The following is a 20,652-nucleotide window of genomic DNA, read 5'->3' on the forward strand; positions in this document are numbered from 1 at the left end:
TGCTGTGACATGATGAAACTTGAGGACACTATGCCAAGTGAAAGAGGCCAATGGCAACAAGATAAATATTACCATTCCATTCACATGAGGCACCTGGCACAGGCAAATTCATAGAAAGTAGGAGGGGGGTTGCCAGGGGCTGCAGTGGGAGGGGAAAATGGGGAGTTGTTATTTAATGGGTACTGAGTTTCAGGTTTGCAAGATGCAAAGGGTTCTGGAGACAATGATGGTGACGGCTGCATAACACGAGTGTATTTAACACGACTGAATGGCACACTTACAAATGATTAAGATGGTAGATTTTTGTTATGTGTGTTTTACCACAACTAAGAAAAGAAAAAAAAAGAGTGGCGGTTCCTCACTCAAGTGCCTTGGATCTGGTCCACAAAGCTGACCCCCTGTGTGTCCTTGGGTGTACCTAGCCCCATAATGGTTTTCCCTGTGTGAATGGAAGGGCCAAACAGGACAGAATACGTGATGCTGCTTTAAGAGCCATCGCTGGGATACAATGTCTGATCCTGGAGAACTCCCTGCCCCCTTGGGGATGAACCCCCTAAGCTTCCCAGGAGAGGGAAGTTAGTGATTATGAAAAGAACAGACGAGAACAGGATGGCAGAGGCGGCCAGGCCAGCCCCCAGCCCCCAGCCCCCAGCCCCCAACCGAGCCCCCTTGCCTGGTTGCTGGAGCCCTTCCAGGGCTCTCAGACCCCTCGGGACAAACTCCAAGCCCCTCAGCCTGTGGTCAAGCCCTGAGCGGTCTGTGATTTGCTCACTCCTCTGGGTTTGGCCACGGCCACGGTGGGCTCCTCCTTTCCACTCCAGCCCGCCCTTCATCATTCCCTCCCACGCCTGTGTTTTTAAAATCCCCTCTTTGGAGAATGTCCTGCCCACCTCACACCCCTTTGCCTGACCGACCCTGCTCCTCCTTCGTCCCTCGTCCCCATCTCTGTAAGGGCTTCCCTGGCCTCCTCACACTGCTCCTCTGAGCTCCAGCAGCCCCAGGGATCACCCTTATGGTAGATAAATAACGCCATTTATTTCACTTTTTCACACAATACTTAGTGGGTACCTCTCTTTTCAGCCAGGCACTCTTCTGGGCTCTAGGAGTTTAGCAATGAGGAGAACAGCCAAAACACCCCGCCCCGGAGGAGCCCCTATTCTCCAGGACCCTCTCCCCCTGGCTTGGGTGCTGCCTAGCATGGGGGGGCGGGTCCTGGTGCCCAGGCACTGAAGCAGGGGTGAAGACCATCGTGATGCAGCCCACGAGACTCCAGGAAGAGCTGACATGGTGCAGCAGAGGAGCCAGGGAGGGCTGGGCAGAGGGAGAGGGGCGGGGCGGCCTCCGTGTCTTCCCTCCCAAGTCACCGCCTGGGTTTCTTCCCTGGTCCACCTTTTACCACCTGCTCATCTCTGCCCTGATACTAAAGAGCACGTACATGTCCGAAGCTGGTCTTGGTCTGCCACCCCTAAAAGGGAAGACCAGGCACCCCAATGATGTACGTACACCCCTCTGCCCTAGAAGCCCTATGGGGTGGATTCGGCTTCCCATACTTGGTTGGGTATCAGATTGGCCAAGAGCACGGGGCGGCGCCTGAGAAGCTGTTTCTCACCAGCTCCTCCAATGATTCTGACGCGGCCGGCTGGCAGATTACTCAGAGCAGCCTGCGTGGTTCAAGTGCTCTGTCCCAGGCCTTCCGCACCGCTGCCCCCTCCTTCCCCTCCTCCAGGTCTCTCAGATGGCATCTTGTCAGTCAAAAAATCCCATTCCATCCTTCTTAACATGGTAAGCCGCCTTCCTTTGACCTCCCTTTCCTGTCTGCCCTGTTCACTTCTCTCCATCTAACCTTAACTGTGGTGTTAACAGTGCTGGAACTGACTCGTGAGGGCTTGCCCGGCTGGACAGTTGTTAAGCAAAGCCACACTGTTAAAAAATTAAATTATATCAACTGAAAAGACAAAAAAAAGACAAATAAAAAAATATATCAACTGAAGTTAATGATATTAAAAACAGAGGTGAAAAAACTCATCACTTTCTCATTTTTTACTACCTTTTGCTATTATCTATGTTCTCGAAAATCATGACAGCTGTAGAAGCTGGTAGAAATATATGACACACAATGGTGTATGCTACCATGCATTTCTGTTCAGCTCTGCTTTCAGTGACATCACACTGGCAGCTTGAAATCAGCCACGGCAGGAGTGTTTACACCACAGAAATAGATTAAGTGTGATAAACCAGGCTTGGATTTATTGTTTTGTTGATTGTCTAGTCCAGGAGTTGGCCATGGGCTAAATCCAGCCCACTAACTCTCTCTGTAAACAGACTTTTACTGCGACAGAACCAGGCCCGCTTATTCGCAGATCTATGGCTGCTTTTATACCACAAGAGTGGTTGAGTAGTTGCAACCATATGACCTGCAAAGGCTAACACATGTACTGTCCTGCCCCTTACAGGAGACATTTGCCAACCCCTGGTCTAGCCTTAAGAAGGTAATGGAGGGAGTTCCTGCCATGGCTCAGCAGTAATGAACCCGACTAGTAGACTAGTATCCGTGAGGATGCAGGCTTGATCCCTGGCCTCGCTCAGTGGGTTAAACGCTACAGCGTCACTGTGAGCTGTGGTGTAGGTCACACATGCGGCTCAGATCCCACGTTGCTGTGGCACAGGCCAGCAGCTGCAGCTCCGATTCAACCCCTAGCCTGGGAACTTCCATATGCTGTGAGTGCAGCCCTAAAAAAAAAAAAAAGAAAAGAAAAGAAAAAGAAAGTCCCCATTACCAAACAAAAACCAAACAAACAAAAAAACACAATGGAAAGGAGTTTCCATCGTGGCTCACTGGAAACACCCCGACTAGGATCCATGAGGACATGGGTTTGATCCCTGGCCTTGCTCAGTGGGTTACGGATCCGTTGTTGCCGTGAGTTGTGGTGTAGGCTGGCAGCTACAGCTCCGATTCAAGCCCTAGCCTGGAAACCTCCATTTACCGCGGGTACGGCCCTAAAAAGACAAAAAAAAACCAGGGAACGGGGGGAATGTTAATGATGTAGATGTAAACACGTCCCGTCTTACAGCTGTCACAGGCAGACCTCACTTTCCCGCACTTCACTTTACTACGATTATTTTATTTTTGTCTTTTTGCCATTTCTTGGGCCGCTCCCGCAGCATATGGAGGTTCCCAGGCTAGGGGTCGAATCAGAGCTGTAGCCACCAGCCTGCACCACAGCCACAGCAACGCGGGATCCGAGCTGTGTCTGCGACCTACACCACAGCTCAGGGCAACACAGGATCCTTAACCCACTGAGCGAGGCCAGGGATCGAACCCGCAACCTCATGGTTCCTAGTCGGATTCGTTAACCACTGAGCCACGACGGGAACTCCCACTTTACTATACTTATTTTAGTCCATTTTTTACAAACTGAAGGCTTGTGGAAACCCTGTGTCTAACCCAGTCTATCGGTGCCATTGTTCCAACAGCATTGGCTCACTTCATATCTCTGTGTCACAGTTTGGTAATTTTCACAACATTTCCAACGTTCTCACTATCATACTTGTTATGGGACCTGTGGTCCGCGACCTCCAGAGTTACTACGACGACTCACTGAAGACTCAGAGGATGATCAGCATTTTTTAGTAATTAAGTATTTTTTAGTTAAGCAATGTACATCTTTTAAGACAGAATGCTATTATTGTTGACTACAGGATCTTGCAAACATAACTGCTGCATGCACCGGGAAACCAAAAGATTCGGCAACTCTCTTGTGGTGGCGTGGAACCAAACCCACCATATCGCCAAGGTCTGCCTGTGAACTGTAAATAGCAACTCACACCCCCGAAGAAGTTGAGAAAATATGTTTCTAGTATTTGCAAACTGTGCTCCAACCCAGCAAACAAGTCGAACAAGTCATTGAGAAATGAGTTGAATTCAAACTTCCTTCACTTTTCCACTTTCTTCTTACTCTTTAGTATGAATGAAAAGATTGACATTCATGTCGGAACTAAACTTGTTCATCAGTGGCAACCGTAGATTGACCATGGATGCAGAGTCAAGCAAAATTCAAGAAAAGTACACTGTAGGAATAAATCGGTTATATGGAATTCACAATAGAGTACTGTAGGATTTTATTATTTTAGATTTCCTTCAGTAAAATTTATAATAAACACACATTCACACAAACACACACATACTTGGTTTCAGAGAGCCAATTATTGAACATTTACAAGCACACACACCATCCGGTTTCTGGAACTTTCTTTAATTCCAGTGCTTAGAACACGCCTGACACACGGCACAGTCAATGTATGTGATATAGACCAGGAGAGGAGCATAGCTGGGAACCTAGGTTTCGTGGGTTGACTGTCAGACCTCATGTTTCCAGTGCCAGCATTATCTGACTGTGTGGCCTTGAGTAAATTATTTAATTTCTTTGAACTTTGGCTTCTTCATTCAAAAAAGATGAGGGGATCTTCCTACCTCACAGGGAAGCGAAGTGGTAACAACATAGGCCTCTGCCTGGCACCTACTGGGTCTCTCCACACACAGGAGTTTCCTCCTCACCCTCGCCCCTGCCACACACATACTCCTTGGAGACCCAGCCCTGCTGCTGTCACACATTTCAGTGATGTCACAGCTCCCCTCCTGGGGAGCTCCAGCACAACCATCCTGATGCCCAGCCTAAGTGCTGGCTGAGCGGAGAGGGGCAGGGCGCAGGCACTGCCTGGTGCTGGTCTTGCTCCATCTGTCTCAGAGGCCTCACAGCCCCAGCATGAGTCCATCCGCAAAGAAGAGGCCCAAGAATAGAGTGGCTTCCAAGGTTTGACTTGGGACTGGACCTGATGGGGGGCTCTCAACACAGTCCAACCACTCCCAGGGCAGGGGCCTTCCAGCCTGGGGGGAAGGGAAAGGCGAAGGGTAAAGGGAGGCCAGGACAGAATGGGCTCCCCGTTTCCACCCCCAAAGCAAGGTGACAAAAATCCCAGGCTAGGAGCTTTGGTCGAACTACATCCTGCCAAACGGAGAGGGATTATGGAGGTGTTCGGGGTGGTTCGGCCTGTGTTAGCGTTCTCTCTCTTCCTCCCCCTCTCTCTCTCTTCCTCCCCCTCCCCTTCTTCTCTCTCTCTCTGTGTCAGACGCAAGATGAGGAACCACAGGACAAGACACAGCAGCCTGTCAGCAAAGTAATTGAGCGGAACCGACTGAAAATGGTGAGATGCCCCATTCTGGTCCCCACTTAGGAGAGCCTGGGCACTCATGCCATGCTGCTCCTGATTGCCAGGCCGAGTGACCCAGGAGTCACTCAGCCCCGAGCTGAGTGGAGCCCAAGTCCGGGGGTGGGGGAGGCTCTCCCAGGAAAGCTGATCTGTTTTTCTGGCTCCTCTTCCCTGGCAGGTGTTAAAAAACCTGTCGCTCTTGAAGCTGTTCAAGAGCTCAAACCCTCGGATTCAAGAACTGCATAACCTGGCCAAGAGGTATTGGAATTCACTGCTCAGAGTTCCGAGGATCCTCGGGATCTCCTCCGGGTGAGCTCGGCCTGCCCGTGACCCCCCCGCCCCATGGAGCCCATAGCTCTCTCCCCTAGGAACAGGAGCTGCGCTAAGGGATTTAGAGAATCACATGTTTGCAAGGGCTCTGTGAGAAAGGCAGTTATTTCTTAGCCCTGTTGGACCGAGGGGGAGCTGAGGCCCAAGAGATGGAGTGATTTGCGCCAGTTAACTGAACTGATCCCCAAGTGGCAGAGTTAGGATGTGAAGCCGCTGACGGCTGAGAGCAGAGTTGTGCTCATAACCAGTCATGACCACCCACCCCAGTGGGCACCCAACCAGACAGAGGTGGCCAGTATTATCCCAGGTATTGTCATTATCCTGAGCCTGAGGCCTGCACCTCTCCACACGAGCTGCTAGGATGGGGCTGCCATGCTGCGGGGGACTCCGTCTATGACAGACATGCTTTGGGGAAAGTCTCTTAACCCCTTTCTGGTTTTCTGGTCCCTCCCTCTGAGTTGGCCTCCTAGGTGTAGGCAGTCAGGAAACACTGAGCCAGAAGGGTTAGAATCATCTAGTCCCAGAATTTTCCAATCTTTCTTTTTTTTTTTTTGCTTTTTAGGCCCACACCCACGGCACAGGGAGGTTCCCAGGCCACGGGTCAAATCGGAGCTGCAGCCATCAGCCTATGCCATAGCCACAGCAATGCAGGATCCCAGCTGCATCTGCGACTTACACCACATCTCAGGGCAATGCAGGATCCTTAACTCACTGAGTGAGGCCAGGGATCAAACCTGCCACCTCGTGGTTCCTAGTCAGATTCATTTCTCCTAGGCTACAACGGGAAAATCCTTCCAACCCTTTTTATTTTTTTTTCTTAATTTTTATTTATTTATTTATTTATTTTGTCTTTTTGCCATTTCTTGGGCCGCTCCCGCGGCATATGGAGGTTCCCAGGCTAGGGGTTGAATCGGAGCTGTAGCCGCAGGCCTACGCCAGAGCTACAGCAACTCGGGATCCGAGCCGCGTCTGTGACCTACACCACAGCTCATGGCAACGCCGGATCCTTAACCCACTGAGCAAGGGCAGGGATCGAACCCACAGCCTCATGGTTCCTAGTCGGATTCGTTAACCACTGCGCCACGATGGGAACTCCTTTTTTTTTTTTTTTTCTTAATTTTTATTTATTTATTTATTTATTTATTTATTTATTTGTCTTTCCAACCCTTTTTAAAGCAGCACAAGCCCTCTTCAGATTTCTGTCCCCAAGCCCCAGTTGCGTTGTTGGGGGGGAAAAAAATCTATTCTGCTCCTCACCCTGCCCCTACCAGGGGGGAGGGAGTGGGGGGCATTTGAGATACTTCCTCAGAACCCTAAGTTTTCTTGGAACCCAATTTGGAAAACAAACAAACAAACAAAAAACCCCACTGGACTAGTCCACCCCATCAACGGAAATCCAGAGAGGCAGAGCCTTAACCTAGAGGCCAATGGACATAATATATATTTCTAGGTGTCCTAACTCCCAGCCATGCCTTCCCCACCTCTCACATCGCTTCTTTTTTTTTTTTTTGATCTTTTTTTTTAGGGCCACACCCCCAGCATATGTAAGTTCCAGGCTAGGGGTTGAATCGGAGCTGTAGCTGCCAGCCTACAGCCTGCACCACAGCTCACAGCAACTCCCGGATCCTTAACCCATTGAGCAAGGCCAGGGGTCGAACTCGTGTCCTCATGGACACTAGTCAGGTTCGTTACTGCTGAGCCACGACAGGACCTCTTCACAATGCTTCTGCCAATACCTGTCACCCTGTCCCCTGCCCCAGGCACAAGTGGGAGAGGAGTTTCTTTTCAGGCTCTCTCTAGCTTTCCCGACAGGCTCCCCTGAGCTGGCTGCAGAGCAACCTTCTCGGGCTGGCTGGAGGACCAGGGCCTCGGCCTGCTCTGCTGACTGCTGTTCCTCTCCCTGCCAGGAATGATGACGTCCAGGAGAAAGGGGAACAAAAGAACAAAGAGCTCCAGGAGGCTGGGGGCCCCAGCCAGAAACTGGACTCCAAGAACTTAGGGCCCATAGTGGAGTCTAAGTTGTGGAAGCCCAAGGTGGCATCGGGGAAGAGGCACATGGCACAGGAAGCAGTGCCACAGAAAGAGCAGCGGATGGAGCCTGAGGTCCCGATGACATCGAAGGGTCATGGCCTGACCACTGGCCCTGGAGCCTGGGGGAGGCAACCGCCCACTGGGGACCACGGAGTTGTCCTCCTGAAGACCCAGCAGAAGAGAGCTCCTGCAAAGGACATGGAGCAGCTAGAAGCAGCTCACCAGTGGAGATGGTTTGAGGGGCTGCCCACCCGAGTCCACCTCCCAGGGCCCCGGGTGATGTGCAGGTCCTCCGCCCTGCGCTGGGTCAAGCGCTGCTGCACCCGCTTCTGCTCAGCATCACTTGAGTTGCCTATGGTCCATCCATACAAGGTGTGACAATGGTGAGACGTAGGCCCCGGGCCCAGCCCTGAGCTGGGCCCCGGAGTTAAAAGGCTCAGGATCAAGAGTCTTGGGGCTGTGGCTGGCAGCGCTGGGAGGCTTTACCTCCGTGCCAGAGAGGGAAGCCCAGAGAGGCAGAAGCCATTGACTGAGGCCACACAGCAGGGCAGTGGCTAGGCTGGGGCCTCTCAGAACTCAAGTAGGGGCTCTGGGAAAGGAGGGCACTGGGAGTGTGGTTCTGAGGCGGGTCATCTCATTGCCTGAGGCCTCAGGAGGGGCCACAACTGCGACAGCCAGACAGCTGAGGGCCTCAGACTTAGAAGTCTCAGTAAGCAAATTTAGGGATTTCCAAATGTGAGGGGAAGGGGAGGCCAAGTGGTCAAGTAAGGCTCTGCTGCATCCCATCTCCCCTTAGATCAAACCTGCACTTGTTTTGTTTGTTTGTTTTGTCTTTTTAGGGCTGCACCCACGGCACATGGAGGTTCCCAGGCTAGGGGTTGAATTGGAGCTGTAGCCACCGGCCTATGCCAGAGCCACAGCAACGCCAGATCCGAGCCACGTCTGGGACCTACACCACAGCTCAGGGCAACACAGGATCCTTAACCCACTGAGCGAGGCCAGGGATCAAACCTGCAACCTCATGGTTCCTAGCTGGATTCGTTAACCACTGAGCCATGACAGGAACTCCTCCACTTGTTTTATTCATATTTCAAATAAGATTTACTCTGAACAAAGAGTTCCTTAGGTGGGAAAAAAAATAGAAGAAAATACTCCAGCCCCTCCACTGAGGTCCCAGGAAAGGAAAGGTGTAATGGGCCTGGGGGTCCACCTGAAATGGAGGCTGCCTCTTAAACAAAACCGGCATCTCTAACCTGCCAGACACCGCAGCGCCAGGTCCCTGAGTCCTCTCCCGGGACAGGAGCGCCCCCTGGGGGACGGTCTTAGCTCCTAACTGACGCCGAGGTCCTCTGCTCGCAGGTGTGACCTTGGATGGGGACCAGAGGTGTGAGGAGCTGGCGGAGATGACAGGGGTCATCTGAACGCGAGGGGATGGGCGGGAAAATTCGCGAGTCTACAAATAAAAATCTCCCATATGGCATTGAAGAATACTACCGCTGGCTCCGCCTGTTTGTCTGGGGCTGGAAAGGATGGAGGAAAGAAGCCCTCCATTCCGATGGAGGAATGGGGGTGGGGTGGGGGTGGGGGGCGTGTGAATCACGACTTCAGGCCAATTCCACCCCATCCCCAAGCCCGTAAGGTCAGTCTAGAAGCGGGAAGAAGGAAGCCAGCGGGCTGCTCCCCTCCCCCACCTCCGCAAGCCGCCCTCCTAAGCCGTGCCCTCCGTGAAGTCACAGAAGGGGGACGTTCTGGTGTGCTTCCTGGCTGGCAGGTATCTCACAATGGCCCTGTAAGCCAAGGAGAGGAGGGAGCCACCGCGGCGCTGGGAAGTGGCACAGTGAGGACTCGAATTAGGCCTCTCTGCTGCTCCCCTTGTTCCCTTTCCCGAGGAATGGAAAAAGGCGCCGTAGAGCACCCTGCCCATCACGCACGTGTATTGTGCCGAGCATCACAGCGCCAGGTGTCAATAAAGGTCGGCCGGAAACGTGAAATGAGCCCTGCCTGGGTCACAGAAAGCACTTGGTCCCGTGGAGGATCGGTTCTTCGTCCTACTGCTCCCCTGTGACCCGCTAAGTCCATCCTCCAGCCCCTAGTCGGGTTGGGGTCACCCTCTGTCAGTAAAAGCCACAGGGCTCTCCATATGCAGCTGGGGAGAGAAAACCGTGGGGGTCCGAGCTCTAATCCTCCGTATTCCCCCAGAGGCAGGCTGCGGGCCTTGAGGACCCTTGGCAAAGTAGCGGAGCCATCCAGGGGCACAGAGACACCCCTTCCCCGTCCCCACGCCCAGGGAGCCAGGGCAATGATTGAGATCTCCAGATTGGGAGCGAGGGAGAAGGATGAGAGGGGGTCCCCCTGAACCCGCCCACTCACACCCCTCCAGAGAACAGCCTCCGAGAACTGAGCATCTGAGAATACCGACCGTGTTTCCCTCCGTGCAGGCGGCGCAGACAGCCTGAGCTGGGCCTGGCTCGGACCACTCTGCACCCCACGGCTCAGCCTTGGAAAGGGCGGCGCTCCCCTCCCCTCCCGTGCACCCCACGCCTCCACGCAACCCCCATCACAGCAACCTCCACTTCGCGATGTCTTCGGGCTCAGCTTGCGCTCCAGCCCATTTCCTATATAGCCCTCCTTTCGGTTCCCTGGCTGGGCAGCATCAATCCCAACACTCTTTGAAAATAACCTCTACTTGACCTTTCCTCCAAGCACCTTCCATTCGCTTCCACGTGAACTCAGGTCCTGCACGAGCTCTCAGCTGGTGGTCAGGGCAGCGCGCTCCCAACCAAAGTACCAAACCCTGCACTAGTCTTCACGGGAACCTGGCTGGCATGCCCCAAGGAGGGGCCAGAAAGGCATGAGCCTGGGAGTGGTTGGCAACTTCTGCTTTGTCCCATTGGCACCCAGAGCTGGGCCTGAGCTTCTCACGGGGAATGCCATGGAGTGAGTAGACAGGAGCCAGTGTGCCTAGGCTGGGACCCAGAGTGACCAGGCCACCACTGGGGCACAAGGATGCAGTCCTCCTGCTCATGAATGACTTCTGGCATTGCACCCCTTCCCCCACACCCCCACCCCAATGGCATTTAGGCTCAGGCAACCTGCCTCCCACAATCCCAGAACTAGGGGCTCCCCACCACATTCTCCCTTTGTTTAAGCACTTCACTCCTCTTCAGGGCCCGCTCAGTCGGATCCTGATTTGGGCAGGATGCTGCAATGACCACAGGGATCAGAGACACAAAAGAAACAGCTCCCTAACAATTAACTGGGGACAAAATTGTAAAGTGTTTGAGTGAATCTTAAAGTCACATGACCTAAGCCTGTTTCATCTGTGTGTGTGTGTGTGTATCTATATCTTTTTTTTTTTTTGTCTTTTTGCCATTTCTAGGGCAGCTCCCCCGGCATATGGAGGTTCCCAGGCTAGGGGTTAAATTGGAGCTGTAGCCGCTGGCCTATACCAGGGCCACAGCAACTCGGGATCCGAGCCGCGTCTGCAACCACACCATAGCTCACAGCAACGCCAGATCCTTAACCCACTGACCAAGGCCAGGGATCGAACCCACAACCTCATGGTTCCTAGTTGGATTCATTAACCACTGAGCCACGACGGGAACTCCTCATCTGTATATAAAATAGGGGTACTAATAGCCATTCCAGAGGGCTTCAAAGGGGACTCAAGTAAGTCCTTTAAAAGGGACTCAAGTAAGTCCAGCTTGATGTGGCTGAAGCCAGTCTTGGGGGTGTTGCATGTTGGGCATTTTTTCCAGGCCTCCTTGCCCTAATAAAGCCTCAAGCACTGGTCCTGTTTCTCACTTACATGCAGCTGCCTAACTGCCCACCTTTAGGGAACTAGCTGCTTGTGTTTTTTTGTTTTGTTTTGTTTTAAAGCCAATCTTATATTCACATTCACAACCTTTTGCTAAAAGAGCCTCTGAAACCTGGGAACTGTCCCTCTCCCAATCAAGGCCATGTACCACTCAAACATGATGAGAACATGAAAAGAGAATGAGGTTGTTGAGGTGAGACTGACCGAGCTTCTTAGCTGTGTGATGCTAGAGAAAGCTGTTTACCCCTAAGCCTCAGTTTCTTTGTCTGAAAAATGGGGGAAAATAATGGCACCTACCTCATTGGATGGAGAAGGAGAAATCACTTTACAGTGCACGGCACACAGACGTGCAATACTCAGTGGTTGTGCCTAGATTATGGGCAAGCCTGCCCCCCATCTAACAGTTGGGGCTCTGAAGAAAGGCGTCTCCTCTATAACATGGGAGCCCAATGACTGTAAGTGTTTGATTCCTGGATCACCTCCGATATCCAGGCACAGCGCCAAGTGTTTTGCATGGGACATCTCACTGAATCCTCACAAAACCCCGGGGAAGTTCAACCCAGGGAAGGCTAAGCTGTTTATCCAAGGTCTCAGAGCTAGTAACGAGCCTCCGGGACTCAACCTTGCCCTCCACCGCAGCTCCCTAAAGCCTTCTAACACTGGACCCCCCGGAATTCTCACTGGCTTGGCTAGAAGGACAGGGATTAAGACTCATTTCCCTCTATCCACTTTGTCTCAATGCTGTTTTCATCCTTTGCTACTTTCCTACAGAAAACCTCAAGACAGTAGCTTTTAATTCCCTCTCCACAAAGGGCCTGTCTCGTGCCTGGAATCGGCCCCTCCTTACCTCTCGCCCCCTGCTCCTGAGGCTATAGTCCCTGGGCTGAAGGCTGCCTGCCCTCTGGGACTGCCAGAAGGAAGCTACCCTGAACTGGGTCATCGAACAAAGTTTAAGACTCTGCTTCCAGGGGAACCTGTTTGAGCTGTGCCCCCTGTAAGATTCATGGGGACCTGGGGCTTCCCAGCTGCCACTCTGGCCCTCTATCTGGCTCTGATCTGGACAGGCCTTCCTAGAACTGGGGGTTAGAGGCACCCTCTGAGCTAGACGTTCCTTTCTCCTCTCCCATCCTTCTTGCAGCTTATAAACTGTTATGAGCACCGGCTATGCACTAGTCTCCACCTCTCCCTCCAAACGGCTCGAGCGCACGTAGTGAATGGGATGAAGGGGCGTCTAGAGATTAGACCCCTAGAAAGTCAAGAGCTGCACTAACTCAGTGGTAGGTTAGAGGTAACTTTCTGATCTAGGTACTCTCCTTTATCCTTTGGAAAAAGAAACAGAACATTTCCTCAACAGGGACCTGCTGTATCACACAGAGAACTCTACCTAATATTGTGTGAAAATCTACATGGGAAAAGAATCTGAAAGAGAATGGACGTGTGTACGTGTATAACTGAATCACTGTTGTACAGAAGGAATGATCAGAACCTTGTAAATCAACTATACATCAATAAAACTTAAAAAAAAATGTCCTGTGTTCATTTGAAAGTTTGTGGCCATATTTAATGTACTGCTTCTCAGTGTTTCTTAGAAAGCTAGTAATGATTATAAAGCTCTATATGGCCTGAGGATTTAAAATAATACAGTCGGATGAGAAGGTATGCTTATAAGGTGCCTACTGTTTAACCAATAAGAACTTAAACATCCTTAACTATTCATGTCTTCACAAAGAGTTTATTAATGTCACTACAAGAACCCAAATCCCAGCTCGGCCAGCTCCTAATATGTAACCTTGGGCGAGTTCCTTACAGTTTCTTCATCAGTAAGATACAGATGATGGGATTTCCTACTTCAGAGTCTTGTTGTGAAGATTGAGCAAGGGGAGGTGAAGCACTCAGTCAGTCTACTGCTGGGCATCTATTTATGCAGCACTCAATGGATGTTACTTGTTACTTCCACTGCCCAGGCCTGTCTGGAACTTGCCTCTAGACCCTGCTTTATTACTTTAGAATTCAGAGAAATTGCACTTTTTTTTTTTTTTTTGGTCACTCCCATGGCATGTGGATGTCTCCAGGCCAGAGACTGAACCCACACCTCTGCAGCGACCTGAGCCCTTGCAGCTGGATTCTTAACCCACTGCACCAGAGTAGGAACTCCTCAGTCACACATTTTTGACCCCCAACTGTCATCCAGCTTAATCACTACATTATTAAAAAAAAAAAAATTTTTTTTGGCTCCCCTACCCTTGAGCAGTTTCCAAAAATCCGACTGACACTCAAGGAGCCAAGATCTGTCATCACGGAAGATACACAGAAGGATGGCACAAGCCCTTGTGGGAAACTCCCCAAGAGGTGTGCCAACACAGCTGGATCAGTCACCACCACAGCTGGCCAAGGGAGGCTGCGGCCACATGACATGAGTGCTCTGATGCTTTTCTCAAAATGAATTAATCACAGGGTTTGTGGTGGCTCTGGGGGGAGACCCACCAACCCAGGGGAGGGAACCTCAGGGGTCTCACCTCCTGAGCCCTGTAGCCAGGATTAGAGGCCCTTTAACAATCTACTTCCTCCCAGCTTGGCCTGAGTTGCTGAGGTGCCTCCCCCGAACATTTTCCCAGCATCTGTCCAGGCTCTGAAACCTTCATCCTGTCTGCCTCAACTCCCTATGCTGCAGGGCTGGGAGCCAAGAGGCCAGAAAGGCTTCTTAGGGAGAAGGCCAAATCCCTTATCTTGTAGCCCTAACACTTGAAAGGTGGTCAGGCTCTGGAGGACCCAGAGGAGAACAGCAATGGTTTCCATGCAGAAGTGAGTCTAAACCAGTGTGTTCCACTGGGCATGTGCAGAGATGTCACTGGCCAGTGGGAAAGGAATCTTGAGAGTCTTGGCGGTTCAGCCAAGGCAGAGCGGACAAGGCTGCAGGTGGGGAGCAGGACAGGGGAGGAGATCCCTGCGCTTAGTGTTTCAACCAATTGGAGGAATACGCAGGTTCAGGAAAAAAGAAGTTAAGCCCAATAATTTTTTTCTTTTCTTTTTTTTTTTTTTTGTCTTTTGTCTTTTTAAGGCCACACCCACGGCATATGGAGGTTCCCAGGCTAGGGGTCTAAGCAGAGCTACAGTTGCCGGTCTACACCGCAGCTCACAGCAACGCCGGATCCTTAAGCCACTGAGTGAGGCCAGGGATGGAACCCGCAACCTCATGGTTCCTAGTTGGATTCGTTTCTGCTGCGCCACAACGGGAACTCCAATTCTTTCTTTCTTTTTTTTTTTGGCCACCCCGAGGCATATGGAGTTCCTGGGCCAGGAATCAGATCCAAGCCATGGCTGCAACCTAAGCCATAGCTGCAGCAACGCTTAACCCACTACGCCAGGCCAGAGACTGAACTTACGTCCCAGTGCTCCCAAGACACGAAGTCCCGTTGCGCTACAGCAGGAACTCCTTTTTTTTTTGGCCTTTGTCTGCTCTCTCCCAGTCCTAACCGTGGCATTACAAAGTAAGTACAGGCAGAACCGTGGAAAATACTGTATTTATGTACACAGGAAGGGCAGCTGCAAGCCCCTCACAGAGAACACTCCACCCCAAAGAAAAATCTTAGTAGCAAATTCCTATCTCCTCGGCACTATCAGGGCACCTCCGGCTGGAAGGCTGGGCTTCCTGTGTCTGGGCACCCACTGTACCCTACCCACTGCAGACTTCCAAATAAGGCAGGAAAAGGGAACCACTGCCAGAACTGATGGCCAGCGGGGGCTGCGGTGCCTGGTCATTCCTAGGGAACGGGCAGTGACTCTAGCACAAGGGCTAGACAGGGAGCGATGCTGGGCTTCTGCTCTGGGTCCTGTGGCCTGCTATGTCAAAAGCTGCAGCAGGGTGGGGACCCAGTAGACAGAACTGGAAGAAAGTGAGTCACGGGTTTTTGGCTGCGCTCGCGCACGCACGTGCATACAGCAGGACATGGGTTGTGCGTTTTCCTTGTGCTTGATGCCTCCTCCTGCCGCCCCATCCCTGACAGCAGCCTGCTACTTTGCGCCTACATCTCTTTCTGGGGCTCTGGATCCAGAAACCAAGCGCTTCTCCAAACAGAATAGCTGCAGTTCGGCAACATGGCAAAGGTAACAGCTGTCCCAGGGAGGTACGTCAGATGATGAGAAGAGTGGTTCATTCCGATCAGGTATCCTTGATTTGTTTTGTTTTGTTTTCCTTTTTAAAATAACAGGCTGGTGACAGGTATGGTGGCTCAAGAGTGACATGGTTCCGATTCTGTCATTGCCCTGAAAGAGGTCCCCACGCCGACCTCCCAGATACCAGGGCTTCAGTAGACGGCGGCCATTCTTGCACTGTGACCCTGCCTGCTGCCTGCCTTCTTGATGGGGCCTCGTTCTCCCACACCAACAGAGACTTCACATTTCCAGGGTTCCTCTCAGGCCTGGGCTGGACCTCATCTGGACGGTCTGAGCAGCCCCAGGTGTTGGGGGCGGGGGTGTCAAGTGCCCAACGGGGTGTCCAAAGGACCCAACTCTAGACATTGGACTTAGGGGCCGAGTTGAGGGGGATCTCCTTGAGCTCCGACCGCATGCACAGGTACTCCCCGATGACGGCCATGAGCGCAATGCACACGGCCTGGACCAGCCACCAGGTCAGCGCCGAGGGGAAACGGGAGCTGTAGAACCAGCAGCCCAGGAGGTGAAAGAAATGGACAGTGACAGTGAAATCCAGACACTGCTTCCCTCGCCGGATGAAGTACAGCAAGCCCAGGGCACTGTGGGGAGAGGACAGCAGTGAGTTGTCACTGAGTTGTCCTGGCCTTAGGTGAGGTTATTTGGGGACATGGGGACAATTAGAATGGCAGCATAGTGGTCAGAAGCGAGCAAGATAAGTAGGAGGCAAGGGTTACATTGTTTGATGCCTAGAGGAACCTGGCAGGGAATGCTGAGAGCGGATCAGGCTGGGGAGAAGGAAAACAAAAGTACGAGCTTGATGGCAAAGGCAACTGTCACTTGAGGGGGTCCGAGAGATCGGTGGGGACTGTGGCGCCACGAGGCATACATGTTCCGTCCAGAGGGGGGCCTGCAGCTAGGCAAGTCATCATTCTAGAAGGCGGACCTGGAATCAGCGAGTCATTCCATTTTTTTAAGAGAAGCCAGAAATCTGGATTTTTAACAGAAAATATCCTGATTTTCAACTAAGTGAAAAAATCTTAAATACCCTGCATGGCTCACAACTGTGTAAACCAAACGGAACATATCTGGGAGCCAAGTTCAGGTCCAAGTTCCCCCCACCAGTTTTCAACCGCTGTAAGGTCAAGAACAGGAACACAAGGCACTGTTCGAAGTACTGCCTGTGAATTACCTCATGTAACCCTTCCCACTATGAGGTGGGCAACAGCACTGGCCTCATTTTACTGATGAGGAAATTGTGGCAGAGACAGAATAACCCGTCTGCAGTCACTAAACCAAAGCTGAGATTCAAAGCCAAGTGAGTTGGCCTCCAGAGCCTAAGCTCTTAATCACTGCCTTAAACTGCCCCTCGGTCAAAGCCCTGCAGGTACAGCTGAGAACCCGAGGCCCAGAGAGAAGGGAAGGAACTTGGCCAACGGCACAGAGGCCAGGAATAGAACCCAGATTTCCTGACTCCCAGGCCAATCCTCCCCTCACCTCATTCCACACCAGGGAAGTGATTTGAGATGGAAGCCGTGCCAAGGCCGCATGCACAGAGAGAACTAAGAGCTTTCCGGCTAAGTCAAAACAGCAATGGAAGAAGCCCTATGACGGAGCTGGTTCCAGAACTGGCCTCAGCCACCCACTTTAGTTCACCACTCCCCAGGAACAAGTGCCAGCCCGTTTCATGCCCGAATTCAGGAAGTTAGTTCCAGCGCTGGATGGCAAAACTGGTGATACTCACCAGGTGGGGGCGTTGAGGACGAAGGACATGGTGGAGAGCCGGCCTGGAGGGGTGGAAAAGCCCAGGATCTGAGGGGGAATCACAAAGGAAACATGTTGGAGAGGGGAACTAGGAGCACCCCAGGCTCCAGGACCCCAGAAGCCCTCCTAAGGGCCACAGAAGCCAATATGCCCCTTCATCTTTACAGCGCTATTTCCAACAAGGTGCATTCAGACATGTATCACTGTATGTCATCTGACCCCTTAGAGCAGCCTGAAGGGATCGTTATTCTCATTTTACAATGGAGGAATAAAAGTTCAGAGAAGTTAGGTAACTCATCCAAAGTGATATGGTCAGTAAACAGCAAGGAGTGAGGTCTACCACAGGGTTCAGTAAACTATGGCTCCAGGGACCAGGCACTCATTGTAAATAAAGTTTTACTGAAACGCAGCCACACCTATACATTTATTATTGTCTATGGCTGCTTTTCTGCTAAGGGCAGAGTTGAGCAGTTGTGACCTAAAATCTTTACCATCTCAGAGCTCCCTGGTGGCCTAGAGGGTTAAGGATCTGGTGTTGTCACTTCTGTGGCAGGGGTTCAATTCCTGGCCTGGGAACTTCTGCATGTGCAGGCAGAGTCAAAATAAAGTTAAATTAAATTTTTACAATCTCGCCCTTTAAGAAAAGGTTTGTTGACACCCGAGCAATACCAGCAACTGAGGTTTCCTCCCAGGAGGCAGCTGCCTGTCAGCATAGCTCAAACATTTGTGAGCAGCAAAATCCAGCCTGGGAAGGTGGTGGTGTCCATCCAGCCCACCGGGCCTACTGCAGAAGCTCCTCAGCCAATTGCCCTTCAAGAAGGGCTTTTGGAATTAGTAGATATCACAGCCACCAGTGACACCGAAGAGATTCAAGATTTGATATCTGCAATAGCTCATGGAGCCAGAATGGTACCTCAGGTCTTCATGGGTAAAGAGGGCACCGATGGATGCACTCATCTAGTGCGCATGCATGAGAGAGAAGGGAGCTGCTGACTCGCCTGAAGCAAAATGGAGTTCTGAAATAATTACAGAGCAGACCCCAAGCTGATAGCCCCCTGGAGGTGGGTGGCACTGCAGATAAATGACAGTGTTTCCTGGTGGATGGACCTGGGGCTACCTTCAGCCAGCTGCAGCAACTGTTTACTTAAAATTCTGAAACATGTTAACCCAAATCATTGGTTTGGGGCAAGACCAGATTTTTCTTCTGACTCAGTATTAAAAGTGGATCAACTTGCTCCCCTCAAAAAAAAAAAGGTTTGTCAACTCCAGTCTAGAATTTAGGTAGGGTGCATGAGATGGCTTGTCAACAAAGCCCCAGATCCCCACATCTCCTTCCTAGGACAGAGGCTCCTAAGAAGGGACTACTAGGCACCTGGTGGGTGTGTGCAACCTCCACCATTTTTGATACAATACTATCGAATATCAGATGTCTGCACACTTTCAGCCTGTAAAGGCCTTTCACGTTCATAATCATATTTCACAACAATCTCATAAAGCTATTATTATTGTTATTCTTATATCTTTTTTTTTTTTTGGTCTTTTTGTCTTTTCTAGGGCCGATCCCGTGGCACATGGAGGTTCCCAGGCTAGGGGTCCAGTCGGAGCTGTAGCTGCCGGCCTACACCAGAGCCATAGCAACAAAGGATCAGAGCCGCATCTGCAAACTACACCACCGCTCACGGCAACGCCAGATCCTTAACCCACTGAGCAAGGCCAGGGATTGAACCCGCAACCTCATGGTTCCTAGTCGGATTCATTAACCACTGAGCCACGACGGGAACGCCCTTATCTCCCTTTTGCATAATAACTGGCACAAGGGCCACACAGAGAATAGGCATCAGGAGGAAAGTCCTGGTTCCAAGAACTGTGCTTATGACCATATACCACAGCTGCCCCTCAGAAGCAAACACCCTTCAGCTCAATGTTATTTATTTATTTTAATGATTTTTATTTTTTCATTATAGTTTTTTTTTTAATTTAATGATTTTTATTTCAGCTTATGTTTTATAAACCACTTTTTTTTTTTTTTTTTGCTTTTTAGTGCTGCACTTGCAGCATATGGAAATTCCCAGGCTAGGGGTAGAATGGGAGCTGCAGCTGCCGGCCTGCACCACAGCTACACCAACAGCAACACAGGATCCCAGCCACATCTGTAACCTACACCACAGCTCACAGCAATGCCGGATCCTTAATCCACTGAGCAAGGCCAGGGATCAAACCTGCATCCTCATAGATACTAGCTGGGTTCGTAACCTGCTGTGCCATAACGGGAACTCCCTAAAGCACCCTCTGGGCCTCAAAACATTTTGTTGAGGATTATTGTAGTCCAAAGAGGAAATAAGTTTAGAAAGGTGAAATAACTTGCCCAAGTCCCACAGTTAGAATGTTGGGGTCTAGACTGCACCCTAAGCTTTTCTGAATCCAAAGTACAGGCTCTCTGCAGTCCGCCACCTTTCTGATACTGATCTTATGATTTTGCAGACAGGAAAACTGAAGTTCAGAGAGGTGAGGACACTTGCCCAAGGTCACATGGCTAGTACATGGGAGTTAAACAGAGTCCTGACTCCAAAGCCCAGGTAGTTCCCACTCTACCTCTGTGAATGATCTTTTATCCATTTCTCCCTCCCCAGTTTGATACCTGGAAATCTAGGGCTCAGAGAAGTGAAGTCACTTTCTCAGTGTCAGCAAGGAGATGTATCAGCCTGCCTGGAACGCAGGTCTGTTTATTCTAACACCCAGGGCCTCTCCTTTGTACCAGTCTGCCTCCCTGTTATGAGTCATTCCATTTTACGGATGGGGCAGCCGAGGTTCAGAAAGTGATATCCCTTTCCCAGAGCCACAAAGTGAGAAGGTAGCCCAGTGAGGTCTAGAGCCCATTAGTGACAGACCACCTCGTGAAGCCGAGACCCCGCCCGCGTCGGCCCAGGAACCCTACCTCGGAGTCGAACATCTGGTCCAGCGAGGGGCTGCTGCGCATCAGCCCGTCCACCAGCGCCAGCCACAGGCCTAGCGAGCCGTAATAGACAGTCTGCATGAGGACGATCTGTGACAGGATCAGCAACGGGTCCCACACGTAGCTGCGGAACTGGCCCGCCATGCCGGCGCGCGGGACACGGCTGCCGCCCGGGCCTGGGTCAGCGCCGCCGCCGCCGCGCCATGGGCCCCGGGCAGCCCCGGCACCTGCGAGGACACACGCCGGGCCTCAGCCAGCCGGCCGTCACCATGGCAACATCGCCCCGCCCAGGAGGAGGGGCTGGGACGGAGGGGGCGAGCCCATTCCCGGAATGGGGGGGAGGGCAGGACGGACAGACCCATTACCGAACTGAGGGGAAGTCCTGCCCGTTGCGGCTGCT

The 20,652-nt window shown here is 51.7% G+C and overlaps 2 protein-coding genes across 3 annotated transcripts in view; one reads left to right on the plus strand and one right to left on the minus strand.

The window, feature by feature from the left end:
• SYS1 (SYS1 golgi trafficking protein) overlaps positions 1–20,652 on the minus strand; it is a 38,771-nt gene that overhangs the window by 17,871 nt on the left and 248 nt on the right. Inside the window, exons 2-4 of one of the 2 annotated variants that reach the window (XM_047771013.1) lie at positions 20,235–20,479; positions 17,280–17,347; positions 13,099–16,137 (exon numbers count right to left, since the gene is read on the minus strand). In XM_047771013.1, coding sequence (XP_047626969.1) covers positions 15,897–16,137; positions 17,280–17,347; positions 20,235–20,396 — 471 coding nt within the window. In that variant the 5' untranslated portion in view covers positions 20,397–20,479 and the 3' untranslated portion in view covers positions 13,099–15,896. Of the gene's footprint in view, positions 1–13,098; positions 16,138–17,279; positions 17,348–20,234; positions 20,480–20,652 lie in introns of those variants that run through there. The other variant, XM_047771014.1, reaches the window with a different exon arrangement.
• On the plus strand, positions 4,764–8,371 carry TP53TG5 (TP53 target 5). The gene is made up of 5 exons (XM_047770528.1): positions 4,764–4,811; positions 5,128–5,202; positions 5,387–5,517; positions 5,806–5,845; positions 7,351–8,371. The coding sequence occupies exons 1-5, from the start codon at positions 4,764–4,766 to the stop codon at positions 7,945–7,947; spliced, it is 891 nt and encodes a 296-aa protein (XP_047626484.1). The 3' UTR covers positions 7,948–8,371.

Source organism: Phacochoerus africanus, chromosome 3 (assembly GCF_016906955.1).
Source record: "Phacochoerus africanus isolate WHEZ1 chromosome 3, ROS_Pafr_v1, whole genome shotgun sequence".
NCBI lineage: Eukaryota > Metazoa > Chordata > Mammalia > Artiodactyla > Suidae > Phacochoerus > Phacochoerus africanus.

Bases quoted from the DNA above. Each gene is read 5' to 3' on its own strand.
- TP53TG5 (XM_047770528.1), top strand. From the start codon at position 4,764: ATGAGTCCATCCGCAAAGAAGAGGCCCAAGAATAGAGTGGCTTCCAAG. The intron at 5,203-5,386 runs GTGAGATGCCCC...CTTCCCTGGCAG, and splicing joins AGCGGAACCGACTGAAAATG to GTGTTAAAAAACCTGTCGCT. The intron at 5,846-7,350 runs GTATTGTCATTA...CTTTCCCGACAG, and splicing joins GGTGGCCAGTATTATCCCAG to GCTCCCCTGAGCTGGCTGCA.